Source organism: Pteropus alecto, unplaced genomic scaffold, assembly GCF_000325575.1.
Source record: "Pteropus alecto unplaced genomic scaffold, ASM32557v1 scaffold5, whole genome shotgun sequence".
Taxonomy (NCBI): domain Eukaryota; kingdom Metazoa; phylum Chordata; class Mammalia; order Chiroptera; family Pteropodidae; genus Pteropus; species Pteropus alecto.
Genome location: NW_006441953.1, coordinates 28,747,965 through 28,774,590, shown reverse-complemented (window position 1 = coordinate 28,774,590; position 26,626 = coordinate 28,747,965). Strand labels below are relative to the sequence as shown.

Below are 26,626 nucleotides of genomic sequence, written 5' to 3'. Positions count from 1 at the left end.
GGACCCTACCTGCCCCGAGCACGCGAATCCCGAGCCCGGCTCAGCCACTCACCCGCCGCTCGCTCCGGGAAGGGGCGTCTACACCGCCAGCCACAGGCCGCCGCCGCCGCCGCCGCCGCGCCTCCTGTAGGTCTGCTGTAGGTCCCTACTCAGGGGCGGAGCCAGGGCCAGCTCCGCGCCTGCGCAGTGCGCACGGAGGCTCGGCTGCAGCGCGGGCGCCGCCCGAGGTCCCTAACTCAGGCGGTGCTGGGAGCCCTGCCTGGTTTCAGTGCAGGGCAAAGCCACGGACCCGGACCTGGTCCTGGGCTGAGAGCGCGACCCAGCGTGTCCACGTCCGCTGCGTGCAGTGTCCATGCTTAGCTTGGGCGTCCGCAAGGAGAGCGGATTCTGAGAACTGGGCCTCCGCTCTGTGCGGTGCTGGGCCCAAGCAGAGGGCGCGATTTCTCCCTGCCCTCGTAGAGCTTCAAGTCCAGCAGTGGATGAGCGAAGGCGAGAGAAAAGGAGTCAGGTTTCCAGTCTCCAAATCCTTCCTCTCTTGACAGCAGCCGTGAATGAGATGGTCTTGAAGGCCTGGGTTCGAATTCAGACTCCCTCGGCTCCTTTCCATCCTAGCTGCAGGATCTGGGGCGAGGAAGGCCCCTGAACTCTGAGTCTGTGTTTTCATTTCTAAGGATTGGGAAGATCAGACCTGAAGCCCACAGCCTCATCTATTACGTAGGTAAGGTCGTGAGGGTCAGACGAGGCAGTGATCCTGGGAGAGTCTGGAGTTAATGCGAGCTCATTTAATGCCAACGTTTTTCTGCTTTTTGGACTCCAGTGCCATTTCTGGGAACCTCCCTCCACCCCCACCCCGTCGCACGTTCACTTCTGTCCTTCCAGAAGGAAGGTGTATTTAGAATTGAGCCCTCTCAGAGGAAAGAATGAGACCATACTGCTAGAGTCCCCACCATCAGTGACGCAGATGCTGCTCTTTGCAAACTAAAATTGCTTCCTAGTCACGGCAGATTGTGTCAGGGAAGCAGCGTCACTGGGAAGCGCAGTTTCTCTAGAAATAACGGCCGAAGGTTTATTTCAAAGCCCTAGAAGGAGCAAAGCTGGCTTCCGATACTTTGCTCTGGGAGGCCAGAGGTCAGGGTGCATGGACATCGGCCAGAAGCAGGGAGGAGATGCAGGGCTGGGGCAATTCTCCAACGGGGAGAAATGGAATTCAAGAAACAATGTCAGCCACCGGCTCGGCAGCCAGATAAAAATGTCCAAGACTGAAATAGCAAGAGTTGCGCAGAGAGAATGCCAGCCTGGAGATGGATCACCACCGGCAAGTTCTTCTGCCTACACTATGCTGCAGTAGTCGACCTCATGGCTCATAAGGGAGCCTCCTGGTCCTCTGTCTGACAGGGCTCAGCGAAGCTAGGGGACCTCTTCTCCAAGACACATTCACGTACAGAGTTCAGATCAGAGAGAATAAGGCAGGGTTCAAAATCTCCCAAGGGTGAGGTGGGCATGGGCACTGAGAAGCTAAACTGGCCACTGCCTCGAAATATCTAGGGGCAAAGGGAGACAAATCAGGAAAAACTGTTAATTCTAAGTATCGGGAAATCAGAAGTTTAAATATTAGAGATTTTCCCTAAAATCCAGCCCAAATTGTTGCCTCTCCTTTAACTTCCACCCATGCATCAGTTTTGCCTTCTTGAGTCACAGCAGTGATGAGAGAGTCCCTGGGGGTTTCCTGGAAGTTTCTCTGCAGTGACAGCTGGTTGTAAAGCCCAGCTTGGCATGAAGAAGCTGGGAGCCTGCTCCCTAACCTGTCAGAACCTCATTTCTCATGTAAAACTTAGCGAATAATAGGAGCGACCTCAGAAGGCGGTTGTCAACAATAAACAAGAGCGAGCAGGTCAGGACTCGGCACAGAGTCCCTGGCAAAGCCAAAGTGCCCGTTCTCTTACATTTCTCAGGAGCCCAGATTCAGTGAGATAAAACGCCTCTCGAAGGGTTGAGAAGTAGGGTGTTTACAGCCTGGAAAAGAGCCCAGCAGAGATAGAAACCACCCCTGTAGAAACCCTTAAAGTTGAAGCGTTGGTCCCTAAAAGCCTTTTGATGCAGGCAGAGTTCCCCCGGAAATGTTATTTCTGGACATTCAGCCAGTGCCTCTTTCCTACATTTAGGGCAGCCAGCCCTTCGTGTCTTCTTCCTCACCCCTCCCCCAGCGTAGTTTGCCTAAATCTCTTTTTAGTGTTACATGGATTCACCTCTGTTACAGGTCGAATTGTGTCCCTTGGAAAGATATGTTAGAGCTCCAAATCCCCAGTGACTGCGAATACAGATTCATACTCATGCATACAGATTCACACTCATGAATGTGAAAGAGGGTCTTTGCAGACATAGTTTAGGTGAGGTCCTTAGGTGAGCCCTCATCCTATGATTAGCGTCCTTAGAGAACAGATTCAGAGAAGAGAATCTGTGTGAAGACCCAGGCAGGGGAAAGCAGCCATGCCAAGACAAAGGTCAAGACTGGAGTGATGCAGCCCTGAGCCAGGAGCACCTGCGGCTGGCAGAAGCTAGAAACGGCAAGGACGTGTCCTCCCCTATAGATTTTGGAGGGAGCATGGCTTTTAGCCACCAGAACTGTGAGACAATAAATTTCTGTGTTACAGCAACCCTAAGAAACGAGCTCCCAGATATGGCTGCCTAACATATGCGAGGAAGGAGGGACGACTTATGAAAAACAACAACAACAACAAAACAGTCATTGAGTATGAGGGCTGGAGGCTGATGACGTTCATTCATTTACTTATTCATTCAACAAACATTTGTCGAGTGCCTGTTTAGTGCAGGCACAGGCTAGGTGATGAGGATGGAATAAAGAACAAGATAAGGCTGTGCCCTCAGTGAGCATTCATTTTGTTGGGGGTCGTAGAGCTCAATTAATTAATGGAATATGTAATTAATGTTAGGAGGTGCTAGAGGCGGGGTGGGGGGGTATAAAACTGGGTCGTGTGCGGTGGCAGGGAGCACAAAGCAAGAGAGAGGATGACATGAAAGGCTCGCTGAGGGGGACTTTGAAGGTGAGCTCTAAGCCATGAGTAGGAAGCCGCGCAGGAAGATGAAGAAAGCCTTCTGTACAGAGAAGAGCATGCGCAGAGGCCGCGGTGTGAGGGGCTAGGGAAGGGCGATGCAGATCTTAGCCACTTAAAGACTGCGCGATCTTAGGGAGTCGTTTACCCGGATTCTGCGGGTGAGGACTCTGGCCCAGAGGGAGGTACTCGACTTCATTGTACCCTGGAAAAGGGGCAGGTCTCTAACAGCCGGGTCAGGAACTTTGGGCTAGTGTGGGGGGAGGGGGAGCAAAGACATGTAAATCTCAGGCACTTGAAGACCATAAACAGGAGACCCAAGGAAGAGTTGTTTTTTATTGTTGTTGTTGTTGTTTAAAACAGGTCAGAAACTTCTAGCAACTTCTCTGACTTTAGTTTGATCATTTGTGAATGAGGGATAAAGACCTCTTTGTCTAGGGCTCCCAAGCTCTTATCAGATAGCCCTGATGCTCAGATCAGTTCTCCTCCCTGTCCTGGGGCGCAGGGAGTGGAGGCTGCAGAGTGGAATCCGGATCCCATTACCCTCTGTACTGCTGTGTGACCTGGGGCAAGTTACTGCTGGTCTCTGGTCTCTGAGACGCTGTTTTCAACAGTAAAAGGGAGTAAATGCAACAACTTCTTGGAGGGTGTCGGGGAGGAGGAGGAGCGCGACTGAGGCTAGGCTCAGGTTCCAGTCGCCCTGGCCGCCTCTGTAGGCCGGGGACAGTGCGGTGGGGCCTTGCGCCCGGCCTGGAAGCCGCGCACCGGGCATGCGCCGGCCGGTAGAGCCGGGGGAGGCCGCCTGGACACTGTCCCCAGCCCCGCCCGTGAGCTCCACGTGCTGCAGTACCGCCGGCTGCCTGCGGTGTCGCTGCACGGCGGCCCTCGCGGCTCCACGAGTGTAGAGCTCTACCCAGTGTGAGCGCCCGCGAGCGGCCCTACGCTCACCTGGCCGTCACCGCAGCAACCTGGGCGCCGTTAGCCCACCGCCCGCCTTGCCTCCCGCGGACCCCGCTCCTGCCGAGAATCGTGATGGGCTGCTTTGCTTTTGTTCCACTTATGCCGCGGGAACGGGGCGGCGGGGGCGGGACTCGAGGCGCTGGCGAGATAACCACGGGGATGCCGGGCGTCGGCCTTAGGGCTCCCGTTGCGCAATCTTGACCGACGTCTCGTAATGTCTGCATTTAACCCAATGGTTAGACGAAGGATCACACAACGCCAGGCACAGAACAGGCTTGGATTCCGGGACTGAGCTAGTCCAAATCGCCAGCGTCCCTTGTCTGGACCAGGGCTAGGCAAAGCGTGGTGGGGACAGAGGCAGGTCGTCGCATATCTGGTCCCGAGGGAGTGGGTACAGGAAGGGAGAGGGCTGTTTAGAAACGTTCAGGGGGAGGGTATTCCCACTTCGGGTGCTTGCTTCTGGCTCAGGCAGCATCTTAGCCCCGCGCAGCAGGCGCGCAGGTTCAAAAGGGAGAGGGGCGGGGGAGGGCCTGGCTCTTCCGGGCCGGCGCAGCTGGGCTGCTGCGGGAGCCTCCTGCTGCCTCGCCTCCCTGCCTTCACTCACACCGCAGCATCCAGAGTGGTTCTGCCACAAAGTTAATGGGATTGAGTCACTCCCCTCCTGCCTGCCTCCGGCAGCACGTCTTACCCGCAGCCTGGTCCCTGGCACGCCGGCTCCCTCTGCACCAGGCTGCTGTCGGAAACCTGGATGGGCAGGTGGCCCACCAGCGCTTCCCATCAGTTTACGATGGTAAGCGGAGTCTTTCAGTTGTTACCCCAAATCGGTTTCTCCTTTTTTTTCCTTAGTAATAACCCTCTTCCAATTTCCCGCTGCTCAGAAAGAAAAAAAGACTAAACATTTCAAGTCTTGCTTGTAGCTAGATGTGATCATGTCACTAAATTCTAGCAATGGGAAGTAAGAACTAGAGTATGCATAACACCCAGAAGTGTCCTTGAAGGAAGGGACACGCAACTCTTTGCCCCTTTCGTCATTCTGCTGGCTTGAATAAAGGGATGAAGAGGCGATGGCTGGAGCTCGAGCAGCCATGTGGACCATGAAGTAAATATAACTTGCTGAGGATGGTGACCAAGGTAGAAGGAGCCTGAGTCCCTGATAATCATGGAGCTACCTTAACTGCCACCCACTGCCTACCCCCTGACTTAATTTACTTAAGAGGGAAACAAACTGCTATTTTAGATTTCCTGTCATTCACCGCAAGCTAATATGAACTGATCCAAACTGGAAAAATAAAGATGGGAATGGGCAAAGCATGGGCCGACATAATATCAAACATTAACAGTATATATTGGATGATTTACAAACTCAAATAATTCAGCAGAAGCAACAAATGAGAAGTCTGCAGAAGAAATAGAGTAATCTTTCTCTTCCCGCCCTGACCCTGCAAAAACCCCCCAGGTATAAAGTTTGAGTCACGTTTCTCCTACTACGAGTGGGAGACTCTCACTATTTTTATCAGAACCTCAGAGTAAAGGGTGATATATTTAAAATTTTATATTTTTTTCAGCATTTTCAAGCTTCAAGGTGAGCTCTCCTAGTGACCTGAGCTGCAAGTATACGATTTAGATTCCCAGATATTATGTCGAACTCTTTTTTTCTTGTCATGCTCTAAACAATACAGAATAACAGCTATTTCCACAGCATTTACACTATATTAGGTAGTGTAAGTAAACTAGAGACATTTAAAGTACATGGGAGGGGGTACCTAGGTTATATGTAAACACTATGCCATTTTATATAAGGGTCTTGAGCATCCATTATTTATGTTTATTTAATTTATTTTATTTTTGCCGCTCTCAACTTAAGAGTGTTAGAGGTAAGTTTTCAGAAGCCTTAAATCTATAAAAATATTTTTTCCTCCTCGGCTAAGGGGTTATTCTAGGTTGAAAGTTGTATTTCTTCATAGTTTTGGATGCAGAACTCTGTTTTCTGGGCTTCAGTGTGGCTGAGAACAGACACCTGCTCCTCCCTATAGGTAAACTGTTCTCCTTCCATCTCTCTGAACCTTTAGATTTTTCTCATTATTGTTTGTGATAATGTATCTATCTACCTGTCATCTGTTTACCTGTCATCTATTTACCTACCTGCCTACCTATTTCTCTGTGCAGTTAATGTAGCCTGTCAGTATAGAAACTATTGTTCTTCAATTCTGGACTTTCTTTTCATTCTTGTTTTTCTTACAGTATCTGTTTCTGTCATCATTTTTCAGATAATGAAACTTCTTGATTGATCTGCTTTGCCTCTCAGTCTCTCATATTTTCTACCCTTTCCCCCTTTCTATTTACTTTCTGGAAGATTTCCCTGGTTTTTATCTTCCAAGACATGTAATTTTTTTTCTATAGAATTTTATGAATGCAATCTATTCTATAATCTATGGATTATACTACTTAGAATATTTAAGATTTTTTTCTTGGAGACCATTTCATTATCTTACTTTCAATGCGAGGTTTTCCTCAAATGCCAAATGATCCTTGTTTGTCCTCCATTATTATAATGAAGTAATAAAAAAGCCATTGTGAAGATTAGGGTACATGGCAGGGGCTGATGATTTTGGGCTGATTGGGTAGAAGCTATTATTTGTGCCAGGAGACTCCTTGAAAGTCACAATGTGGATTGCTTACTTCTTGGGGCTTTCTACCTTCTTTTAGATTATGAGGTACTGAAAAATATTGTCAGAGTATGTAGCAAACATCCATGCACTCTTCACCCAGCTTTAGAGAATCCTAACGTCTTACTCTGTTTAGCCCAGGGCCCCTCCTTCTCTAAACAACATAAGCGTTGCAGATGCTCCCGAAGCCACCTCTCTCCTCCTGCTGTGCTCATTGTCTCTCATCCTTCCCCAGAGAAAAATACCATTCTGTTTAAAAGAGAGAAAACAAAATGGGGGATTTGCATTGTGTATGTTCGGAAAGAGACTCAAAACGTGGAAAATACTGATCGCTTGCAAATATGAGAAGTTGCACAGAGCTGTTGACTTAGTAAATTGAGTTTCGTAGATAACACCTTTTAGAGGGATGCTTTATAAAGCTTGGTACCAAAGAATGGTCTATGTTTTTTTCCTTTCTATAGCCAATGAAGATAATGTTCCCATTTTCCCATGCTACCTTCTAATCTTGTCCACATACATGTTTAGTTTTACATAGTTGCTGGTGCATGACCAGTTCACTCTTATACAGCGCTAGAGTATCTTTCATGTCAGACAGTCTTTTTCTCCCTCGTCTGTCTCCAAACCATCTTTCCTTTCTTCCTCATGTCCCTATCCCATTTTTAACACATTTTGATCACCCAGCGTAGTCTTATATAACTATCATATAAAAGAGCCAGATACATGTTGAAGGGCATTGTTTCTATAAACATACAATAACTCCATACATATTGCAAGATGGTTTTTTCACTTACCACCCATAATGAATATTTCAATAGAAGAACTGGTGTAGCACTAAAGCATTCTCTTAAATAGCTGCATAATGTTCCACAGCGTGGACACACTCTGGTTAATTCACCACCCTTTTGTTATTGAGTTTAATTGTTCCGTTACTTGGCAGACAATGCTTTAATAAGGACCCGTTACACTTCCTACTTCAGGAAGTATACTTCTAATTCTATAGGATAAACTTCCAGAACTAGAACTGTTGAGTGGAAGGATACATGTAGTTTTCATTTTAACAGAGTTTGCCAGATCAATTTCCAAAGAGTCGCAGTCATTCCAGTGCCCATTGTCACTAACAGTGTATAGGGCCTCGGCTCACCCTTCCCTTGCCCCTCAGCTGGGTGTCACTTTCTTCTGAACTTTTTGCTACCTGTTGGGTGAAAAACATGTTAACTCTTTGTTACTTTAATTGGTGTTGCCCTGACGATTGTTGTGCTTTTCATGTGTCTATGAGCATCAGAATATCTCCTATAAAATGGCTAGTTTTATCCTTTGACTGTTTTTCAGTTGGACTACCTGAGCTTATATTATCAATTGATGGGCGTTATTTATGTAGTATATGTAGGAATCACTTATCTGATACGTGTTTCAAAGGTTTTTCGTGGTCTATTCTTTATTTTCTGACTTTGCTTATTGTCTTTTGTTGTATTTTAAATATAGTAAAATGTTTCTTCATTTCCCCATATTTTTTTTAGCTTCCTGTATTGCTTAAAAAGTATCCCCAATACACACAACACAGATGCTGAGGCCACACAAATATTTTCATAGATTTTCTTCTAGCTACTGTTACACATTTTTATCTTTAAATATTTAATCCCTATGGATTTAAAAAATATATATATATATATAGATATACCTTTCCCTCCTCATTTGATAGGCAATTATTCCAGCAATCTTTATTTACATAAACCACCCTTTTCCCCACTGACTTGTAATACTACCTTTATTGCATCTTAACTTTCCTATTTGTGAATTTCTAGTATGTTCTCGTTACAGTGGTTTCTATTTTTCAAAATCTGGTAAGGCAAGATTGCCTCGAGACCCCTCCCCATTAGTGAAATCAGAGAACGGAGGGGTGGGCACCACTGTTCACCTGCCTCCCCACCAGAATGTCATTTCTTCCGAGACCTCTACATGAACAGAGCTTGGAAGTGGGTATGTGTATACTAACATCCGTGTACACATATATACCTGTAATCATTTCTCTGTTTATCCATCAATATCTATCTTCAGCAAAGCATAAATTCGTACTGATGTCTCCAGGTCTGACGCAGTGCTATGGCTCCTTCTGGCCTTATACTTTTGCCTATCGGTAATCTCCCATTGTTGGAGAGAAGCCTGGCTCCCGTCACCCATCGTTCATCCTTTTACTTATTTAATCCAGTGTATCTGTGTACAAGTACCTGCTTGAGAAATAACTACCAACTAGAGAACGATGCTGCCCTGCATACCATCCTTTTTCTCTCTAGTCTTATAGTCTCCACTCAGTTCCAAAGTTACTTAAGTCAGCATATATTCTCCCCACTGATTTGCTAATATAACTTTGTTAAGGATTTTTATATCTCTGCATGTGAAGAATATAATCTGCAATTTTCTTTCTTTGTGTGATCCATGTCAGGTTTATTTGCTCATTTGTATGTATGATTGGGTTTCTGATAGCCTTATAAAAAGAGCTGGAAATGTTCTCTCTTTCTTGGTTTCTGAAAAAGATATTAAGTTTGCTATTATTACTTTTTAAAATGTTTGATTGGATCCATCATGATCCCGAGCTTTTTTTTTTTTTTTCGTGAGAAAGTTTCTCATTTCTTTTAAAGATGAAATGCTACTCAGATTTCGTTTCTTCTTGTATTAGTCTCGTATGTATGGAGTTGTATTTTTCAACTTCTCTAGAATAAAAGTGCGGATGATATTCCTTTAATAGCCTTTCAGTGTCTGTAGGATCTGTTGAGATTTCTCTTCTTTTGGTTCTTCTTAGTATTTTGTGTTTCCTTTTGCTTATGTTTTTGATTATTTCAGCTGTTTATTAGTTTTCTTAATTGTTCAGAGAATCGACTTTTGGCTTTGTTGGTTTTCATATTGTTTGTTTTTCCCTCGACTTTGCTCTTATCTTGAATATTTTTTGCTTTCTACTTTGAGCTTACTTCATGCTTGCTTAATGGCTTAAAGTGGAAACTTAGGTACTTGATTATGAAATTTCCTTTGCTGACGTAAGCATTTAAGGCCTTTAAGCTATAAATGCTTATATGAAATCATTATATTTGAGGGTAGCTATATCCTTCAACTTTTGGTATGTTGTGTTTCATTATCATTATTTTTGAAATATTTTTAGATTTTTATTTTTATTTTCCCCTTTGACCGTGAGTAGTTTAGAAATGTGTTGCTTGCTTTCCAGATATTTGGAGAATTTCTAGACTTTTATTTCTAATTTATTTATTTTGCTCCGAGAATATAACATGTGTTTTTCTAGTCCTTTAAAATTTATTGAGACTTGTTTTAGGTGCCAGGAAATGGTCCTTCTTGGTGAATGGTCTATGTGGACTAGAAAGAAAAATTGTATTCTATGTTTATTTTGTGTCTATGTGACAATTATGTCTAGTTGGTTGATGGTGTTGTTAAAATTTTCTATAGCTTTATTTGTTTTCGCTCGCTTGCTTTATCAGTTTCTGAGAGATGTGTATTCGAATTTCCAGGTATCATTGTGGTTTTGTCTGTTGTTCCTTTTAGACACACGTAGGTAGTGTCAATCGTCTGGGAACTTTGTGAAAACAGGGCTCATTACTCACGAATCCTGTTTGCACAGGGCCACACAGCAAAGCTGAGAATAAAGAAAGCGTGGACCGGGGGTTCTGCCTTCATTGGGGTTGAGGGTGGGAGACTGAGGATTTTTCGGGTTTACTCTTTATTGGTGAATTTAAAACCTAGGAACAGGCGTTTAAGCAACAGAAAAGAAAAGCAGGATCACCGGAGGGGTCATTTATTTTTTGGTCACCCAGGGCTTTCTAAAAAGGGGAACATCACAGGCAGGCTGGCCTGGCTCTTTATCTAGTTGTATAGCTGGCAATGTGTTTATCTGAGATGGGCGTCTTTGAAATGGATGCTCCAGCAGTCAAAGCTTGATGTCAGGCATTTACATTATAATCGAAACAGCTGTCAGGCACCTACACAATATTCCAACTAGTAGTTGAGAATTTTTATTTCTTTACATCCTCACCAGTTCTTGATATTATCTGAATCCTTAATTTTGACTGATGGGCAAAGTGTGCTGTACAATTGTTATTTTAATTAGCACTCCTCTGGCCGAGGTAGCTGCGAGATAAGCATGAAGCCTGAGTATGCCGGGAGGCTCCTAGGTCATCGTTGCTCTTCCAAGGCTCTCAGGAAGATCAGGGGAATGGGTTACGGTTCATTCGCCCATTTTGCTTTCATCTCCTGGCGGACAGGAAGTCCGCTTGCCATTCTCATGGGGGTTGCCCACTCCCCTGGCCTCTCTCTTTAAACTTTCTGGCTAAAATCTCTCTCCATGTGGGTCCATCGTTCAGCTCTGTGGGGTTGGTGATCAGAGAAGACATACTCCATCTCCAGCTCTGCCCCATGTGGCTCCATTCCATTTGTCCAAAAAGACAGCTTCCTTCCATGACAGCTTCTATTGGCATCCTTGTGTCCATTCTGTCACTGTTCAGTTACGATAGCAAGGCTGGACCTCGTAACTTCCAGGGTTTTTTTGTTTGTTTGTTTGTTTGTTCATCTCCTTTGGTCATACCTAAATTAGATTGTTTAAATGCCTTTTGACTTTGTCTGACTTTTGCAAACATCTTAAATTCTGGTGTAATAAACCTATCGATCTTTCCCTTTATGATTTGTGTTTAGTTTTGTTTAAGAACTCTTGCCCTATCCCAAAGTCATAAAAATTATTAGAAGAAAATACAAGACTCAATTGAAAGTTTGCTTTTTTTACTTTTAGCTCTTTGATCCATGGAGAATTTATTTTTGGATACGATTTGAAGTAGAGGCATGACTGTATTTTTTCCTATATGGTGAGTGAGTTTCCCCAGAACCACTTCATAAATCACCTGTCCTTTCCCTATGAATGCTGCTGCCACTATTGGGTTCACTTGTCCATTCAATAGGTGGTCTCTGCTTGATCAGTGACTAGAACAGCCTCGGATAATGTCCTAAAAATAAGAGCTTTCGAGAACAGACTAAGTATTTGTACTTCTAAAGCTTGTGTTCTAGAGGCATCCTTCAAATCTCTGCTTGAGCCCCGCCCTTCCCCCCATCCCCCAGCAGCTTTCCCTGATTCCACCCTCCCCCCCACACCCATTTCTGCCTCCTGATGCAGTGGTGGTACAAGGGAGAGAAAGACCAAATCTATCATTCTGCATTGCGTGCTGTTAACTGCATGTATATCTTGGCTGCCTGGCTCTTAGCCCTCGACCAGGTATTATCAGGTCTTTTTCATCTTTGTCCCCAAATCTGGCATTTGCTAATGCTCATATGTCAAAAATTACTCTAGAAACGTTGTCATAAATTTATTCTAAATATCATTTCAAAAGAGTTTTAGGAATAATAGGGCATGAAACAAGCAAAATTAAGCCATAGTCTGAGTTTCTTTCCGAATTCTCAGTTACAGAGATATTATGACATTTAATTCCATATTTGCTTTCATTTACATCAGTACAGCTATAAACCTGGAATGTTCAAAAAAAGTAAATGTGCTTAGGTAGAACAAATATTACTCAGGATAAAAAAAAAATAGGTACACAAATATAATGCTAATCAAAGAGACCAACTTATTAAAAATATGTGTATGTGTACATTATGACAATAGGCTAAATTTGACAATGGGTAAAATTTGATTCTTCTACAGCAATTAGAACAGAATACTTAATTGATTTCAGGTATCATGTGCTTAGTCAAACACATAATCCCCCCGCCCCCCACATTGCCTAAGAGGGGGAGTTTTCTATTAAGTAAATTTGGAAAAATTAAAAATTTTCTACTTAAAAACTTTTCAAAGTCATCTCAAGTAAGCTTCAGCAAAATACCTAATATGAGCCTCAATACAAGCATTCTGTGATAACTGTTGACATGGAAATACAGCAGGGTAACGAGAAACCAACTTAGATGACCTTATTTACTATATACTTATTTGCTGTCTGTTTCTCCCATTTAATTCGCTGCTGTAATTCCAACATGTATAACACTGCCTAGCAACAAATATGTTTTCATACATGAACGAGTGCTTATAACAAGGTATTATTGAAGACGAGGAAGATATAAATTGATCCACGTGAGAATTATTTAGTCAAAAAGGAATATTCTTAAATGCACAGATGCTATAATCAGATAAGGCTAAAATTCGACTGCTCTACTGAGGTTAGGTATGAAGTGACACTTTTCAACTGAAAATTAAATAATAGTTGAAGAAGATCAAATCCCTTTGGAATTCGGGCATGCCAAGCCCAAATCATTGACCTTTTAATTGCAGATCTAATAAGCAGCTAGACACTGAATGGAAAACTGTGTATAAAGACCTTGGTTCCAGCCATGACCGTGTCACTAAGATTTTGGCCAAGGAGAGACAGTTTCCTCAATTATAAAATAGGCTAAGAATACCTGCCCTTCTCTCTTTACAGAACTGTTGTCAGAATCAAGTATAATTAAAATTTATATATCCTTATTCTTTAGTAATCTATTACAAGCAAAATGTCATTATAGTGAACACTGAGAACCAGAATGTCCCTTTGGCAGACACGGAGATGGGCCACTTGGGTCTCCCTTGAAAGGAGAACTTGCTGATCACCAAGTTCTCTGACAGCCTCTAGCTGCAGTGCCTTCTAGACGTCCATAGGCTCAGCTGGGCATCAAGAGTTCCAGCTTTACAAGGAGCACCTTCATCAAATGCTGCCCATCTAACGCAGATTCATCACTTCGCACTGACCTTGGGAAGGAGAGAGGCTGTGCACCTGCTCCGTTGTTAGGAGATGCTACGAGGTCCTCTGAGCGGTCTCATCGTCCGCTATTTTGGACAAGAACTAGTACTGGGCATTGTTTATGTTATTTTCAGTGTCACCTCTTGCCTTTTAATGCTACCTTGGTCTTCTGCCTTAAAGCTACAATTATGTAAATACTCCATGAATTTCATAGGTAGGTTTTGGAAACATTTGAAGTCATTGTGTACCCTTAATTTTAACCAGAACTCTTCAGGTGAAAAAACAAAACAAAACTACCCTGCTATGAGTTTATATATTTTGAGGTGGGCACATCTGTATTTTCAAGTTCTCTCTTTCTCTCTCCTTCGCTCCCTCCCTCCCTCCCTCCCTCCCTCTCTCTTTGTAAGTTAGCTTTTCAACTTGATTGTCAAATTCACAGTGCAGGGAGTGTCCCTGGGAAGACACTGTGCTGGTAAGAAGCCAGGCAAAACGGACACAAAACTGCGCTCTCTTCTTACATTGAGTAAGATCAATAACTCCTCTGAGCCTCGGTATCCTCATCTGCATTGTGAAACAGGGATAAAATTAGACCCTCTTGGCCTTGAGTGGGGACAATATCGTGACGGGTGCAAAGTTTCTGTAAGGTATCACTAATTCGAGGGCAGTTCTTCTTTTCTTTTGAATGGAAGTCCACAAATGGAATTTTTAAAAATTGTGCTTTCCCTCAGCTTAAGTGTATTCTCTTATGACAAAGCTGCTAATTGCATTTGTGTCAAAGCTACTCTAAATAGTGTACTGGAGACTGGCCAGCTCACGCCATAGTAAAAGCATGTCTGATTTCTGTCTTTAAAGTGATATTCAAAAGTGCTCTTTTTTTCTATCCCACTTTTCCCCCCTAAAACCGAATTTGCAGGATTACAAATAAAATAGAGCTAACAACATTCACCCACATCTTTAGCAGAAGGAATCATGAAAACCTTGTCAATTTACACATCCAAACATCTGTGAGATGAAGGCCACGCTGGGCCCTATAAAAGAGCATAGATTTGAGAATCTCACTTGTCCTGCGCGAGCGGCAAATGCTCAAGCATCAGCTTCTCGTAACCTTTGCTGCTCATCCGTAACAGGAGCATAAAGACCGTCTTTATCGTTCTTTCTTTAGAAGATATTTTTAAAAAGCTAGGTTTTATTTTTGCATCTTATAAATATTTCCCTTGTGGTTTGCGCTTTCGAAACCATAATCGATTTTCCAATTTCCAGTATAGAATATCTTTCTCTGCTACGAAGTCGAAGAAGTTATCCCTCAAAGCCACAGAAAAGAATCTTTTGAAAGAAATGAAAAATAATAGAGGCATTGGATCCCCTGCACTGAACCGAAAACAAAGACCAGGCTACCCAGGTGAGAAGTGTTTGCGGAGAGGCAGTGGCCGAGTCAGATAGCATTGTTCCCTGTGGATCCCAGATTTATCTTTCCCGTCAATTAGTACAATAGGAAAATACTTGTAGTGTTCGATGATGTCTTCCACCGAATCAAACTTCTGAAACACAGAAAAGAAAGTTAATGAAAACCTAGATATCTTCCGTGTCTGTAGGATAAAGTACAGATGTTACTTTTACTCAGAAAAGAGGTTAACTCGTTAAAATATTTTTGGGTTGTAAAGGTGGGTCAAAGTGATTTTTAAAAAATGGATGCGGCAGTCCGAGCTCTTGAAAGGATGGCTGATACGGATCATAAGATAGCGAGAGAGAGAAAGGGACTTGGGGAGAGTGGAGGTGAAGCCCACAGCAGCCCTCTCAGCTTCCCGCCAGAGTGTCGACCAGAATCAGGTCACACAGTCACAGGGTCAAGCGTCACTGTTGTTGTCACAGGTTCCTGTCATAAGCCATTCAGATGACTTAGACGAGTTAATTGTACTGCCGTCCCCTTCAGGAACCTGTGGCGCCTCCCTAACGTTGCCCAGGATGGTGGCCACCAAAATGTAGATGATCGAGGCCTGGCCTTGACTTAGCACATGGTGGGAAAGGCATGCCGGGAACGCTCCCTCCTGGAGAGCCCTCTCGTTCTAAGGAATTGGCGCGTGATCAGAAAGATGGGTGAGGGGGATGGCCGCGGGGCTGCCGGTAGTTCTTAGCCAATTTGGCTTCCTCTCCCGGGGCTTCTCGTGAAATAAACAGCAGTCCATTCCACGTGTGTGTTTCTAGAGATGCACAGATAACGCACTGTGGTGATGTGATGGAAAGTAAAATGATTTCAAGTTTAAGGGAATCGGGAAGTGCTTTGCCGAAGATAAAGACTTGAAATGGGCTCTTCATTCTGGGTGATTCTAGATAAGTGGACAAGGAGGTTTTAAAGAGATTAAAAGCGGGGGAAGAAGGAAGGCGGTTGAGAACACTGGCACAGACAGCGTGGAGGAGCTGGGCTGGGATGAATCCTGGGAAGGGAATCCTGCGAGGTGACTAGGACGCGCTTGCGTGACCAGCTTTCTACGCTTTACAACATCGGCGCTCCGGAGCCACCTCGAGTGGTGAGCAGCGACCTTCTCTGAAGAGCCGAGGAAGCTGCGGTTCAGAGGAGGGGATCGACCTGCTCCGAGGTCACACGGCTGCAGGGCAGGGCCAGACACGGCACCTGGTTTTCTGGACACGGGTCAGCTCTTTCCTGATACAACTTTGCCCGTGGCTTGTGACCCTGGTGCTCTGCCAGACCAGGGGAGCCATGATCATGCAGACGGAGGAAGGGCGCCACAGTGGGGTCTGCTGGGGGAAGGAGATGTGGAATGCTGAGTCCCCTGACAGTGATGAGTCCCCAGGTCCTCTCCTTCCTGGTGACAGAGTCGACAACCCTCCCCACTCCGCACTCAGCTCATTGGAGTTGGGTTTAATCTTCTGCCACTGAAAGATTTCTGATTAAATCTGTAAGCGACTTGCCCGTCCGGGCCTGTTGCTGGATCTAGCAGAGTTTGCAGTGAGATGAGCTGTCTGTCTACCGCAGTCGCTGTCCAGTAAATATTAGTTCCTGCCCGATGCTAAGGTTGGGTGGTGTTCCAGTCGGACCGTGACTGGTGTCCTACAGTCGTCGTGAGGGAAGAGTCTGGGGAGCCCCAAAGCCTGGGTTCCCAGCAGAGCTCTCTCACCCACCAGCCGTGCGTCCTCGGGCAAGTTTCTTCCACTCTCTGTCCCTGGTTCTCTACAAACAGGGTGGTGTCATTAGCGCCCACCTCGAGGGCCCCTGAGAGGCTTAGTGAGCTGACGTAGCACCTACACAGCATTTAGAGGGCAGCTCCGGGTACCGCGAGCGCTCAGTAAAGGTCAAGCATCGCTAAGTCCTCCTCCCTTCTGCGTTTGCCAAGAACGCGAGGAAAGCGATGAAATCAGCAGAGAAGTTTATCGGTTGTCACCGTAAGCCCTTAGGAAGAAAGGACATTTTTGTATTTCACGTCTGCGGATAAAGTAAGGACAGAGTTTTCTTTCTCTTTCTGTGTCCTTGACGAAACGAGAAATGATTTGCAAGAAAAAACTTTTCATATAGAATTCTTCTATAAAATGGGTTTACGCACATGTCACAAAGGAAATTCTCTTTCCTGGTATTGATCTTGAGAGGGAAAATGCTTGCTTCATATTCTCATTCGTATTTCCTTTAGGAGGGTCCTGAAATAATGGATTCGATGCTCATTGTTTCAATAATCTACTACGCGGATGACATTTTATATGAAATTGTCATTTTAACAAGTAGTAAGAAGAAAGCAAGGGAGGAGCAATAAATCATACTGTCATTTCTTATTATCGACTTGCGGCGATAGACCTACAACTGACGTAGTGCCCTAAGGAGACTTTTAAGAAGATTATAATGAAGCTTTTATTGTTATATTAAATGACTTTTTTCAGGAGGACAGCAAATGCCATCCTAATATTGGATCTTAAGATGTGTTTAAACCTTTCGTGGTTGCCCTATGTACCAACGGTGGGCAATGTCGCACTGCCAGAAAGGTAAATAAATCCGCGTGGGTATACACAGGGGAGCAGAAGGAGAAGAGAGAGAGAGAGAGAGAGAGAGATACATATGTGAAGAGAGAGGGAAGCAAGAAGCAGACAGGGGAAGTGAGAAGTCAGCCATAGGTCAATTGTCCGTGTCTTCTCGTGTTCAAAGTTTAATTTATCGAATAAACATCTGTCATAATTTTCAGCCTCCGATCATGAGCACTTGCAAGACAAGGAAAGGCCCGATGACTGGGTTGCTCCCTTTGACGAGCTTTCACAGACATGTCGAGACCTGATTCTTAGACCTAGATGCAGCGCCGGGAGTGAATGGCAGGTGCTCTCTGGCTAGCAGGGGCCCTCGAGGTGGGCGCTCATGACACCATCCTGTTTCTACCAGTTGTTAAATATTTCCAACCTGTCTCCTGCTCGGATGCACGCATACATAGGCACAGATTCACTGGTGTCCCGTGGGTGGCAAGGACTCGATCTTACTCTGCTCTCTGACCCCAGAATGGAGCACGGAGTCTAGCACAGTGTAGGCATCAAATTAATGGCTGGCTAAGAACTGAAGAAAGTAGTATTTAGTAAGCTGAATGGTGGTCCCTCCAGTATGTCACATCCTGGTCTTAGCACAGTGTAGGCATCAAATTAATGGCTGGCTAAAAACTGAAGGAAGTAGTATATAGTAAGCTGAATGGTGGTCCCTCCAAGTATGTCGCATCCTGGTCCCTGGAATCTGAGTATTATCTTATATATCAATCAAAAGAGTGACTATTAATTTACATGACAAAAGGTGGGATTAAGTCGAGGGTCTTGGGAGGAGGAACTTACCCTAGGTTATCCCTAAAAGTAATTAAGTGTATCCTTATAAGACAAGCAGAGAAGAATTGGCAGTGTGACCACAGAGACAGAGATTAGAGTGATGTGACCACAAGCCAAGGAAGCCACGGATTGCCGATGGGCAGCAGAAGCTGGAAGAGGCAAGGAACGATCCTTCCTTGGAGCCTCCAGGAGGGACGTAGCCCAGCTGGCACCTCGACTGCAGATTTCCAGCCTCCAGGATTGTGGGAGAAGACATTTCTGTTGTTTTAGGCCACCAGGTTCGTGGTGCTTTGTTACGGCAGCCGCAAGAAACTAATACCCTGGGTCCTCCCTAAATCTGAATTCTGACATGCTTCTAGCCACGTGGCTAACAGAATGACCCAAACACCTGACATGCAGCAAAATGGACCTTCCCAGACGTATTCTTCGCAGCGTACGTGGGTTGCTTGCCTTTTATGCCTGTGAGAGGTGTCGTAGCACCGCTGTGCCTCCAGGGGGCCCTCGTCGTGCTTCCGCAGCTCTCCCGGCCCCTGTGTGAGCTTTTGCCCGTCTGTGCCCAGGGCACACAGGTCTAAGGAAAGGGCTTTCAGGACTCATTTCAGGCGGAAAACGATACTTGCCAAGCATCTGCCTCTGTGTGTCTGGGGCTCTATTTATGCCATCTCATCTTACACTCGAAATAACTCCCTTGAGACAAGTGTCGCTGCATTGTGCGTGTGGTGAAATTCTGACGTGTGCAAGATAGCCAACAGCGACACGACATCAAAACTACCCTCGAACCCTGCGTCTACTGCGTTTGCCCTGCAGGGTCAGAATAAGGTGCTGTTTCCTTATTCAAGCAGCAGACGAAGGAGCTCGTAGCCGCCCTGCATTTAGCGGAGCCCTGCTGTATGGAATTCACTGATCTTTTTTTTTTTTTTTTTTCCCAAGATGGGGATTCTTCCCTGGCGAGGCAAAGGGCTCTCACGGTGACAGGTGACGAGGGAACCGAGAGCAATCTAAACTGTTCCACTCTCAGGCCGGGGCACGGCTTGTTCACAGGAAAGGCAGAATGGAACACCTGTAAAGGGTAGTCTGCTACCCAGCACCTGGCACACAGTAAGCCTCACGTGCGTGTGAATGGTCCTTCGAGCGATGCTCGAGGCTGCGGATTGTTGATGTTTGGTCGTAGTGTCATGTGAGACTCTCTGAGGAAGTCAGTATTTTTGCCGGTTACATGGAACCTCAGGTTTGCCAAGAGCTGGCTGTTACTGTGGGCCATTATGTGGAAATGCTGGCAGCACCCACCTCACAGGGTTGCCATGAGGATGACATCGGTCAAGTTAGCTAATCATCGCTGTCTGCACGGAATAGCGCCTGTGTGTAGTAAACACGGGTGAGCGTTAAGTAAACACACGGAACGCAAACTCTTCCTTGGAGGATGCACGGGAGGAGAGAATTCCTCTGTGACAGAATACGGCCTTCTTAAAATGGGCATTTGAATCCTTCAGAGATTACCATGGACCGTCATCAGAGCAGCTCACCTGGAAGCTGGCCCTTTAATCTGTAGGCTGTCATAGATGACAACTGTCTACCTGCTGAGGCAGCAGTGAGCCGGGTGACAACCTGATCTTAGGAGGTCATCGTGGAATTGCTGTACCGTCTCTTTTGTGAGCAGACCAGAGTTTGGCTTGTTGGGAAAAAAAGCCGTAGCCTCTTCAGGCGTCAGTTTTCCTCACTCATAAGAGGGCTCAATAATGGCTCTTTTCCAGAATGTTTTGAAGATCAAACGAGATTGCAGATTAAATGGCAGTCCACAGAAGGCTCTGCTGGCACGTGATTTCTGTTTTCTGTGCTAAGGGGAAGGAATCCTTAATCTCAAGCATTTAAAAATCATTAAACTTTTTTTTTTTTTTTTAATGAGAAATGTCATGAGCTGAAGGAAGAGATAGAAAGAGAAAAGGCTATTGCACTGGAAAGTCCACTGACCCTCGGCATCTAGCTGATGGGAACTGTGTCCTAGTTCGCAAAATGTCTCAGCCATAATGAAAATATAATAACTAACCCTTATCGTGGACTCGATGTGTTCCAGGCAGTGCTCTGAGTGTGTGTGTGTGTGTGTGTGTGTGTGTGTGTGTGTGTGTGTGTTTCTTTATTAACTCACTAATTCTCATCACCAAAAGAAGAACTGGCTACTTTTTTCTTTAGTTTTGATGTGACACTTAATCTGGCTGTATTTGGCAGATTTGCATGTTGATCTATTTGTTCATTCATGCTCTTGTTTGTTCCCAAACTTGCCTGGGCTGTAGCAAAGGCTGGCGACCTGACCCCATGGCAGCCTGGCCGGTGCTGACCACGCCACACGCGATTCTCAGAAAAGTGCCCTGGACCAGACACTGGGTTCGAGCTGGAATCCTCACACGCTGCTGGAAGGATTTTCACAGATGTGCCTGCCCGAAGCATCTGGGCAGCCGTGGCAACACTCCTTATTTTGATATCTATTGAAGAACAATAGATACTTGGAGAAAGTTCTGTTTTTTTGTTTTGTTTTGTTTTTACTGTATTAGTTTGCTCGAGCGGCCATAACAAAGCACCATGGATGGGGGAGGATGGGAGGCCGAAAGAACAGACATTTGTTTTCTCACAGTTTTGGAGGCTCGAAGTCTAAGACCGAGGTGTCAGCAGGTTGCTTCCTCCTGAGGCGTCTCTCCTTGGCCTGCAGATGGCCGTCTTCTCCCTGTGTCCTCACGTGGTCGTCCCTCTGTGTGTGCCTGTGTCCTAACCTCCTCTTCTTATAAGGACACCAGTCATATTGGGTTAGGGCCCACCCCAATGGCCTCATTTTACCTTGATCACCTCTTCGAAAACTATTTTCAAATACCATCTCATTCTGAGGTACTGGGGTTTGGTTAGGACTTTGATATATGACATGGTGAGTGAGGAGACACAATTAATTCATAATAAATATACCAACCAATAAAACGGAGGTCTGGGGAGGCTAAAAGGGAATCCCTGAACTATAGGAATCTAGCCTTGAAAAGAACCTTTATATTTTAGGAAAGTCGAGTACAGAGACATTAAGTGACTGGCAGGAGCTCGCACACTTGGTAAATGGTGACTCAGAGAGCGAGCCCCACTCTTCCCTCTCTCCTTCCCTGCCTCCCTTGCTTCCAAGAAGAAGAGATGAAGGAGCAGGCTGTCCTCGCCCTGTGCCCCGTCACGTACTACCTGTGTGTCTCTAGCCATTTACTAATTTTCCACGCCTCAGTTTCCCTATGTTCAAGACCAGAACAATCGTTACGGCAAAGAGTTGTTGGAAACTAAAATGAGACGAGGCAGACAGACCGGGCTTAGCATAAACATATTCAGTGGACATTAATCTCCTTTCTCTTGACTCATTGATGCAGCTGTGAATGAAAGCCTTGGCTGGCTTGTTATTTCGCCTAGCGCCCCTGTCGGCCCGTCTGTACCGAGACCAGGCACGCTGCACGCAGCACTGGCTGCCGTGGATGATCTCATCTTCATTTTGGGGACACGACCCTACCGATCCCTAATGCTAACAGATGTTGTCACCAGTCCCTGCAGTGGGGTGGGAAAGAATGTGGCATTAGCGTGGGCATCGGTGGAGGCTTCCTGGGAGGCAGAATTTACATGTCTTGCAGGAGTGAGCTTCCTTCAATGGTGGAACTGTATGGGGGGTGCATGGACCGGTCAGGATTGGCCGCTGGCCTTGGGGCTGAGGCGTATGTCAGTCATGCGCAGAGATGCTTGTGGGTGGGGGCTGGGAGGGTTAGTTACATTCCCGGGAAGGATGTGGAGATGCCATGGCCTGCCACCCCAAACTCCCCCCGACCCCGCGCCCCCTGTTTGTGTCTGGCATGGAAAGGGGTCGCCGTGACGTGATACCCACTTCGTCTCCTCTGAGTCCTGTCCCCAGGGCAAACTGCTGATTCCTCTCCAGGAAGCGGATTTTCACGTTGTAGACTTTGCTCCCGTAGAACACCACCAGCACGTAGGGTTCTGCCCGGGATCTCGTGGAGCAGTCCCGGACCAGGAAAGTGCCATCCTGAAGCACAAGAGAAGGACGGTTATTTCCCCGGGCCTGCCAGCGTCCCACCCGGGCCCTGGTGGCTGTGGTGATGCTCGCGTGTACGACATTCCCCCACGGCTTCGGTGTGTGGCAGACTCGTTCTTTATTCAAGTTAACTCAGCGAGTATTCACTGAATGCCAGTACGCATGAGGGTTCTTGTTATCTTCTGAGAAGTGTACCAGCCAGATGATGGTACCTCTTTCTCCAAATCTTCCGACGCCCCCCCACTGTCCTCAGTGTCATGCCCACAACCTGGCATGGCGTTGGTGGATAAATGCACCACGCTGTGCTGGGGTCTTATCCGGTGTCACTCCTGCAGTCTCCGGCCCCTGGAGTCTGCCTCTGGCACCGTTTTCAAGGGCACCGTCCTGCCTGCCGGCCGCGTGGAGGAGCCTCCTCCCTCCCTGCACCTGCCCACGTTTGCTTCTTTCCTGTTCTGCCTGGTACTCAGGGATCGGTCAGGAGACAGTGGGAGGCTTTGAGCGGGAGAGGCTTTTAGCATAATAGATTGAGCTTCTCTGTGGGGAGATGGCAATAGTTGACTTTTATATAAAATCTGAGGAGGTGTTTTATCTGCATTTTATATGTGAGGGAATTAGGGTCTAATTCCTTAAGTGACTCTCCTAATGGGGCATGGCTAATCAGTTGGTCCCCATCTAGAATGGAAAGGACAATACTGGCTGCTCGAGGCAGCTGTGATTTTGTGAAGAGCGCTGATCTTGAATATAGGCTCAGCGACTTTTTCCACGTTGTGACCGAGACCTTGACTTAGCCTTACTTTCCCCATCTAGAAAATGAGATAGTTCAATTTATTTCTAAGAGGTTCACGATACTCTGTTAGCGACTGTATTCATTTCCTACCATGAACTTAGACTAAAACACGAATTTTTATTCTCTTATGGTTCTGGAGGTCCAATTCCAACTTGGGTTTCCCTGGGCTAAAGTCGAGGTGTCAGCAGGGCTGAGTTCCTTCTGGAAGTTCTAGGAGAGGATCCACTTCCTCGCCTTTTCCAGCTTCCAGGGGCGCCAGAGTGTCTGACTCTGACTCTCCTGCTCTCTCTTATAAGGATTCTTCTGATGCATTAAACCCACTCAGGCCATCCAGAGTAATTTCCCCATCTCAAGATGCTTAACCTAATCACACGGGCCAATTCCTTTTGCCATGTAAGGTGACATAGTCTGGGGATCAGGGCGTGGACATCTTGTTTGTGGGGGGCTTTATTCTATTTTTCATAGCAACTTACACATACTTTATTGGATTTTATAATGTCGATTCTGAGAGTTTTATTAGGCTTTATTAAATTTATGGGGGACCTATCATTTATCCACCCATCCACTAATTAACTGAGTCATTCATTTTTACATTTCCTCTTTCAACAACGACCATCGTCCTTGTTAGTCGAGGATAGGTTTGCATGGCCTTGAGAGCCTTTCCTTCTAAACTGTCTAGTATAGTTCTCTGCACGTAGTAGCATAGTTGCGTAATAGCTAATTGCTCTTTGAGATGATGGTTAGAGTAGTCATTTGATCTGATTGCAAATATTCCAGTTTTTCTCTCTTTTCGGTCCCATGGTAGGTTTGTACTTCCCCACTCCCTCTGAAGTTAGGTCTGGTTGTGTGACTTTGGCCAAAGAAATGTGAGCAGAGATGAAGCACGTTACTTTTGAGAGGCTGTCCTAGGAGCCAGCGTGTGATTGGCGTGAGCACACACTGAGATGGAGCCTCCGGCAGTCTGGGTCTACCCACCCACTCACTCACACCCATCTTGCACGTGGAGCACAAGCCAGAAATATAGTTTTATTATGATGAGCAACTGGGATCCTAGGGTTGTTACTGCAGCATAACCTACCACCTCCTGACTATCACAGTGCTCATAATTTCTGCTCCTTCGCCGGAGAAGCTAGACTTAAAGACCCAGCCGTGCCTTGAGAGGAAATGTAAAGAAAGTGGACAGAGGAAGGCGTCTTCCATTACGATCTCCATTTCGACCCCACCTATGACATTCGATCTTCAAAATAGTTCCTTAGAGTTGATTTTTAACCAAGAAACTGACACTTAACGATATTGAGGAACGTGTGAAAGTCACACAGCTGAAAAGGGACACGATCAAGTCTCAGATCTAAGACTCTGAAATCCCTTTTTCAATGACGACCTCCCCCGTGTGGAGAAACACGAGATGGTGCAGGAACCGACCGACACGTCAGAGCACGGTGCCCGTTACGGCCGGTAACCCGCGGACAGGAAGCCGTGAGGGGTGGGCCCGGACGGGTGCATCACCTTGCTCTCCTTCATCAACGCCTCCTCTACCGCCTGGCGGCTGCACTCTCCGATGTACCATTCGCTGTGGCGGATGTCCTGCAAGAACAGGTCACATGATGACTCTTTTGGAGTAAAGGGGAGGTACTAATGATTAATTAACGAAAATTTACTTTCGCTCCACCTGAGCCAAATCACCGTTTGACTGATCGTTCAAAGATCTGTCCCTGGATCTGGGGACAGAAAATGTCACCGCCACTTGGGAATTATGAAACTGGCGTGTGAGTCTGTCTGCCATTGAAAGTAACCAGAAATTTCTCTCCATCTACCAGGAAAGGCCTTTAGGCGCCATGCGCGGATGGATAATAAAGGCTTCAGCTGTCGATGCTTTCTAAGTCATCACCTGCTGAAGGTGGGATGCTATCTGTGAAGCCGATGCTGCCGTAATGACGAAAACAGCATTGGGGCGGGGCCGACAGGTGCAGCCTGAGAACATCTTGACGCCCCTGCTTAAGGTCACAAATAGTGGGACTGGGATTTGAACCCTAGTCTGCTTGGCTTTATCCCATGCCACGCCCTTATGTATACCGATTGATTTCTTTTGATTATAAAATCTGCCATCACAGAGAAAAGGAAGGACGGTCAGATGCACAGTAGGTCTGCAGTTCCCGAGGACCGTATTATTAAACAGTGCCCTGCATGAATGCACACACCCACAGCCCCTCCTCCTCTGTTAGCCTAATCCATCTCAGCAACAGCCCCGGGAGGCAGGCATGTCGGGACAGCGGGGCTCAGGAAGTCAACATCGGTCACCTGGTTGGCAAGTGCTAGGGATGCGACATCAGGTCTTTGGTCTCTCAGTCTGAGTGTCTGGTCCTCTCAGCACGAAGCTGACTCTTCCAATGGTGGCTGCACCAAGTGCGTGTGAGCGCCATGAGCCAGCTCCCACCTAACTCTGCGGCCTCACTCCGGCCACCACCCAGCCTGAGGACGTGAGTCTGGCCAGCTAGATGTCCTTGTCACCCTATGGACACACACGAGCTGGCCCTGCTGCCCGGAATCCCTCCTACTCGCCCCACCCTCAGCTCTGCCATTCTCGTCCATCAAGATTGGGTTCAAAGTCATCTCGTATGCGAGGCCTCCTTTGGAGGAAGTTGTACCTTGTATTACAGTATATTGTTACAACTGTTCTATTTTATTATTGGTTATTGTTGTTAATCTCTGTGCTAATTTATAAATTAAGCTTTATCGTAAATAGGTATGTACAGAGAAAATCATAGTATATATAGGGTTTGGTATTATCTGTGGTTTCAGGCATCCGCTGCGGGTCTTGGAATGCATCCCGCGTGATTAGAAGGGACTACGGTATGCAAATGAAAGAATCTGGTAAAAGAGCAACATAAAATGTTATACAGCAGAACACTTAAAAATACTAAAACTCAGTAATATGTAGGCAGAAGGGGAAAAAAATGAAAGTCAGTCGTGAGGATCCCCTTTGAGGCATCCGTAAAACTCTATTTAGGGGCTGAGTTTATCTAGAAAGACAAAGTGGAGATGTGTCTTTTACCTTTTCATCGGACCTCGTGGGGAAAGGTTTCCTCCAGCTCATGTTTTTATAGCAAAGCGAATTTTCCTTAGGGCTGTAGCTGGCCGGAGACTGACATGCGGGAGGAGGAAGTGACTGGGTGCTTTCTTTATGATCTGGGAAAAACAAATTCACATTAAAACGTGACGTTGTTCCTGTCTCAGACTGGCTCCCTCCAACAAGGAGCTGGAGCCTGTCCTTCCTTCCTGTGTCGGTGGCAGCCTTCGTGGTCACCCCACGGGTCATCTCCTCTGGGCCCTTCTCCCGCTTCAACTTTTGCCCCTTTCTCTCTGGGGCTTCCAGAGTCATCTTTAAAAAATGTAATTCTGATTTTGCTACTCTCCCTGGTAAAAATGCTTCCATAATTTCCTGTACACCTGGAGGAAAACCCAAAAGTTTGACTTCTATCGATAAAGCCCTGAATAATCTTTCTCTTATGATTTCTCCATCATCCACTCATCTA

The 26,626-nt window shown here is 46.0% G+C and overlaps 2 protein-coding genes across 6 annotated transcripts in view; both read right to left on the bottom strand.

Moving 5' to 3' along the window:
• The window catches only part of ZNF518B (zinc finger protein 518B), a 17,110-nt gene extending 16,945 nt beyond the window's left edge, over positions 1 to 165 (bottom strand). For 2 of the 5 annotated variants that reach the window (XR_003048476.1, XR_003048477.1), the window contains exon 1: positions 53 to 141. The gene's annotated coding sequence lies outside the window, so the exon portion shown is untranslated. The other 3 variants (XM_006918991.3, XM_025051791.1, XM_015595006.2) reach the window with 3 other exon arrangements.
• Positions 166 to 14,843: 14,678 nt separating this feature from the next.
• The window catches only part of CLNK (cytokine dependent hematopoietic cell linker), a 96,469-nt gene continuing 84,686 nt past the window's right edge, over positions 14,844 to 26,626 (bottom strand). The window contains exons 16-19 of the mRNA XM_015594845.1: positions 26,146 to 26,279; positions 24,600 to 24,677; positions 22,142 to 22,297; positions 14,844 to 14,990 (exon numbers count right to left, since the gene is read on the bottom strand). Of these exons, the coding sequence (XP_015450331.1) occupies positions 14,844 to 14,990; positions 22,142 to 22,297; positions 24,600 to 24,677; positions 26,146 to 26,279 (515 nt within the window). The remainder of the gene's footprint in view (positions 14,991 to 22,141; positions 22,298 to 24,599; positions 24,678 to 26,145; positions 26,280 to 26,626) is intronic.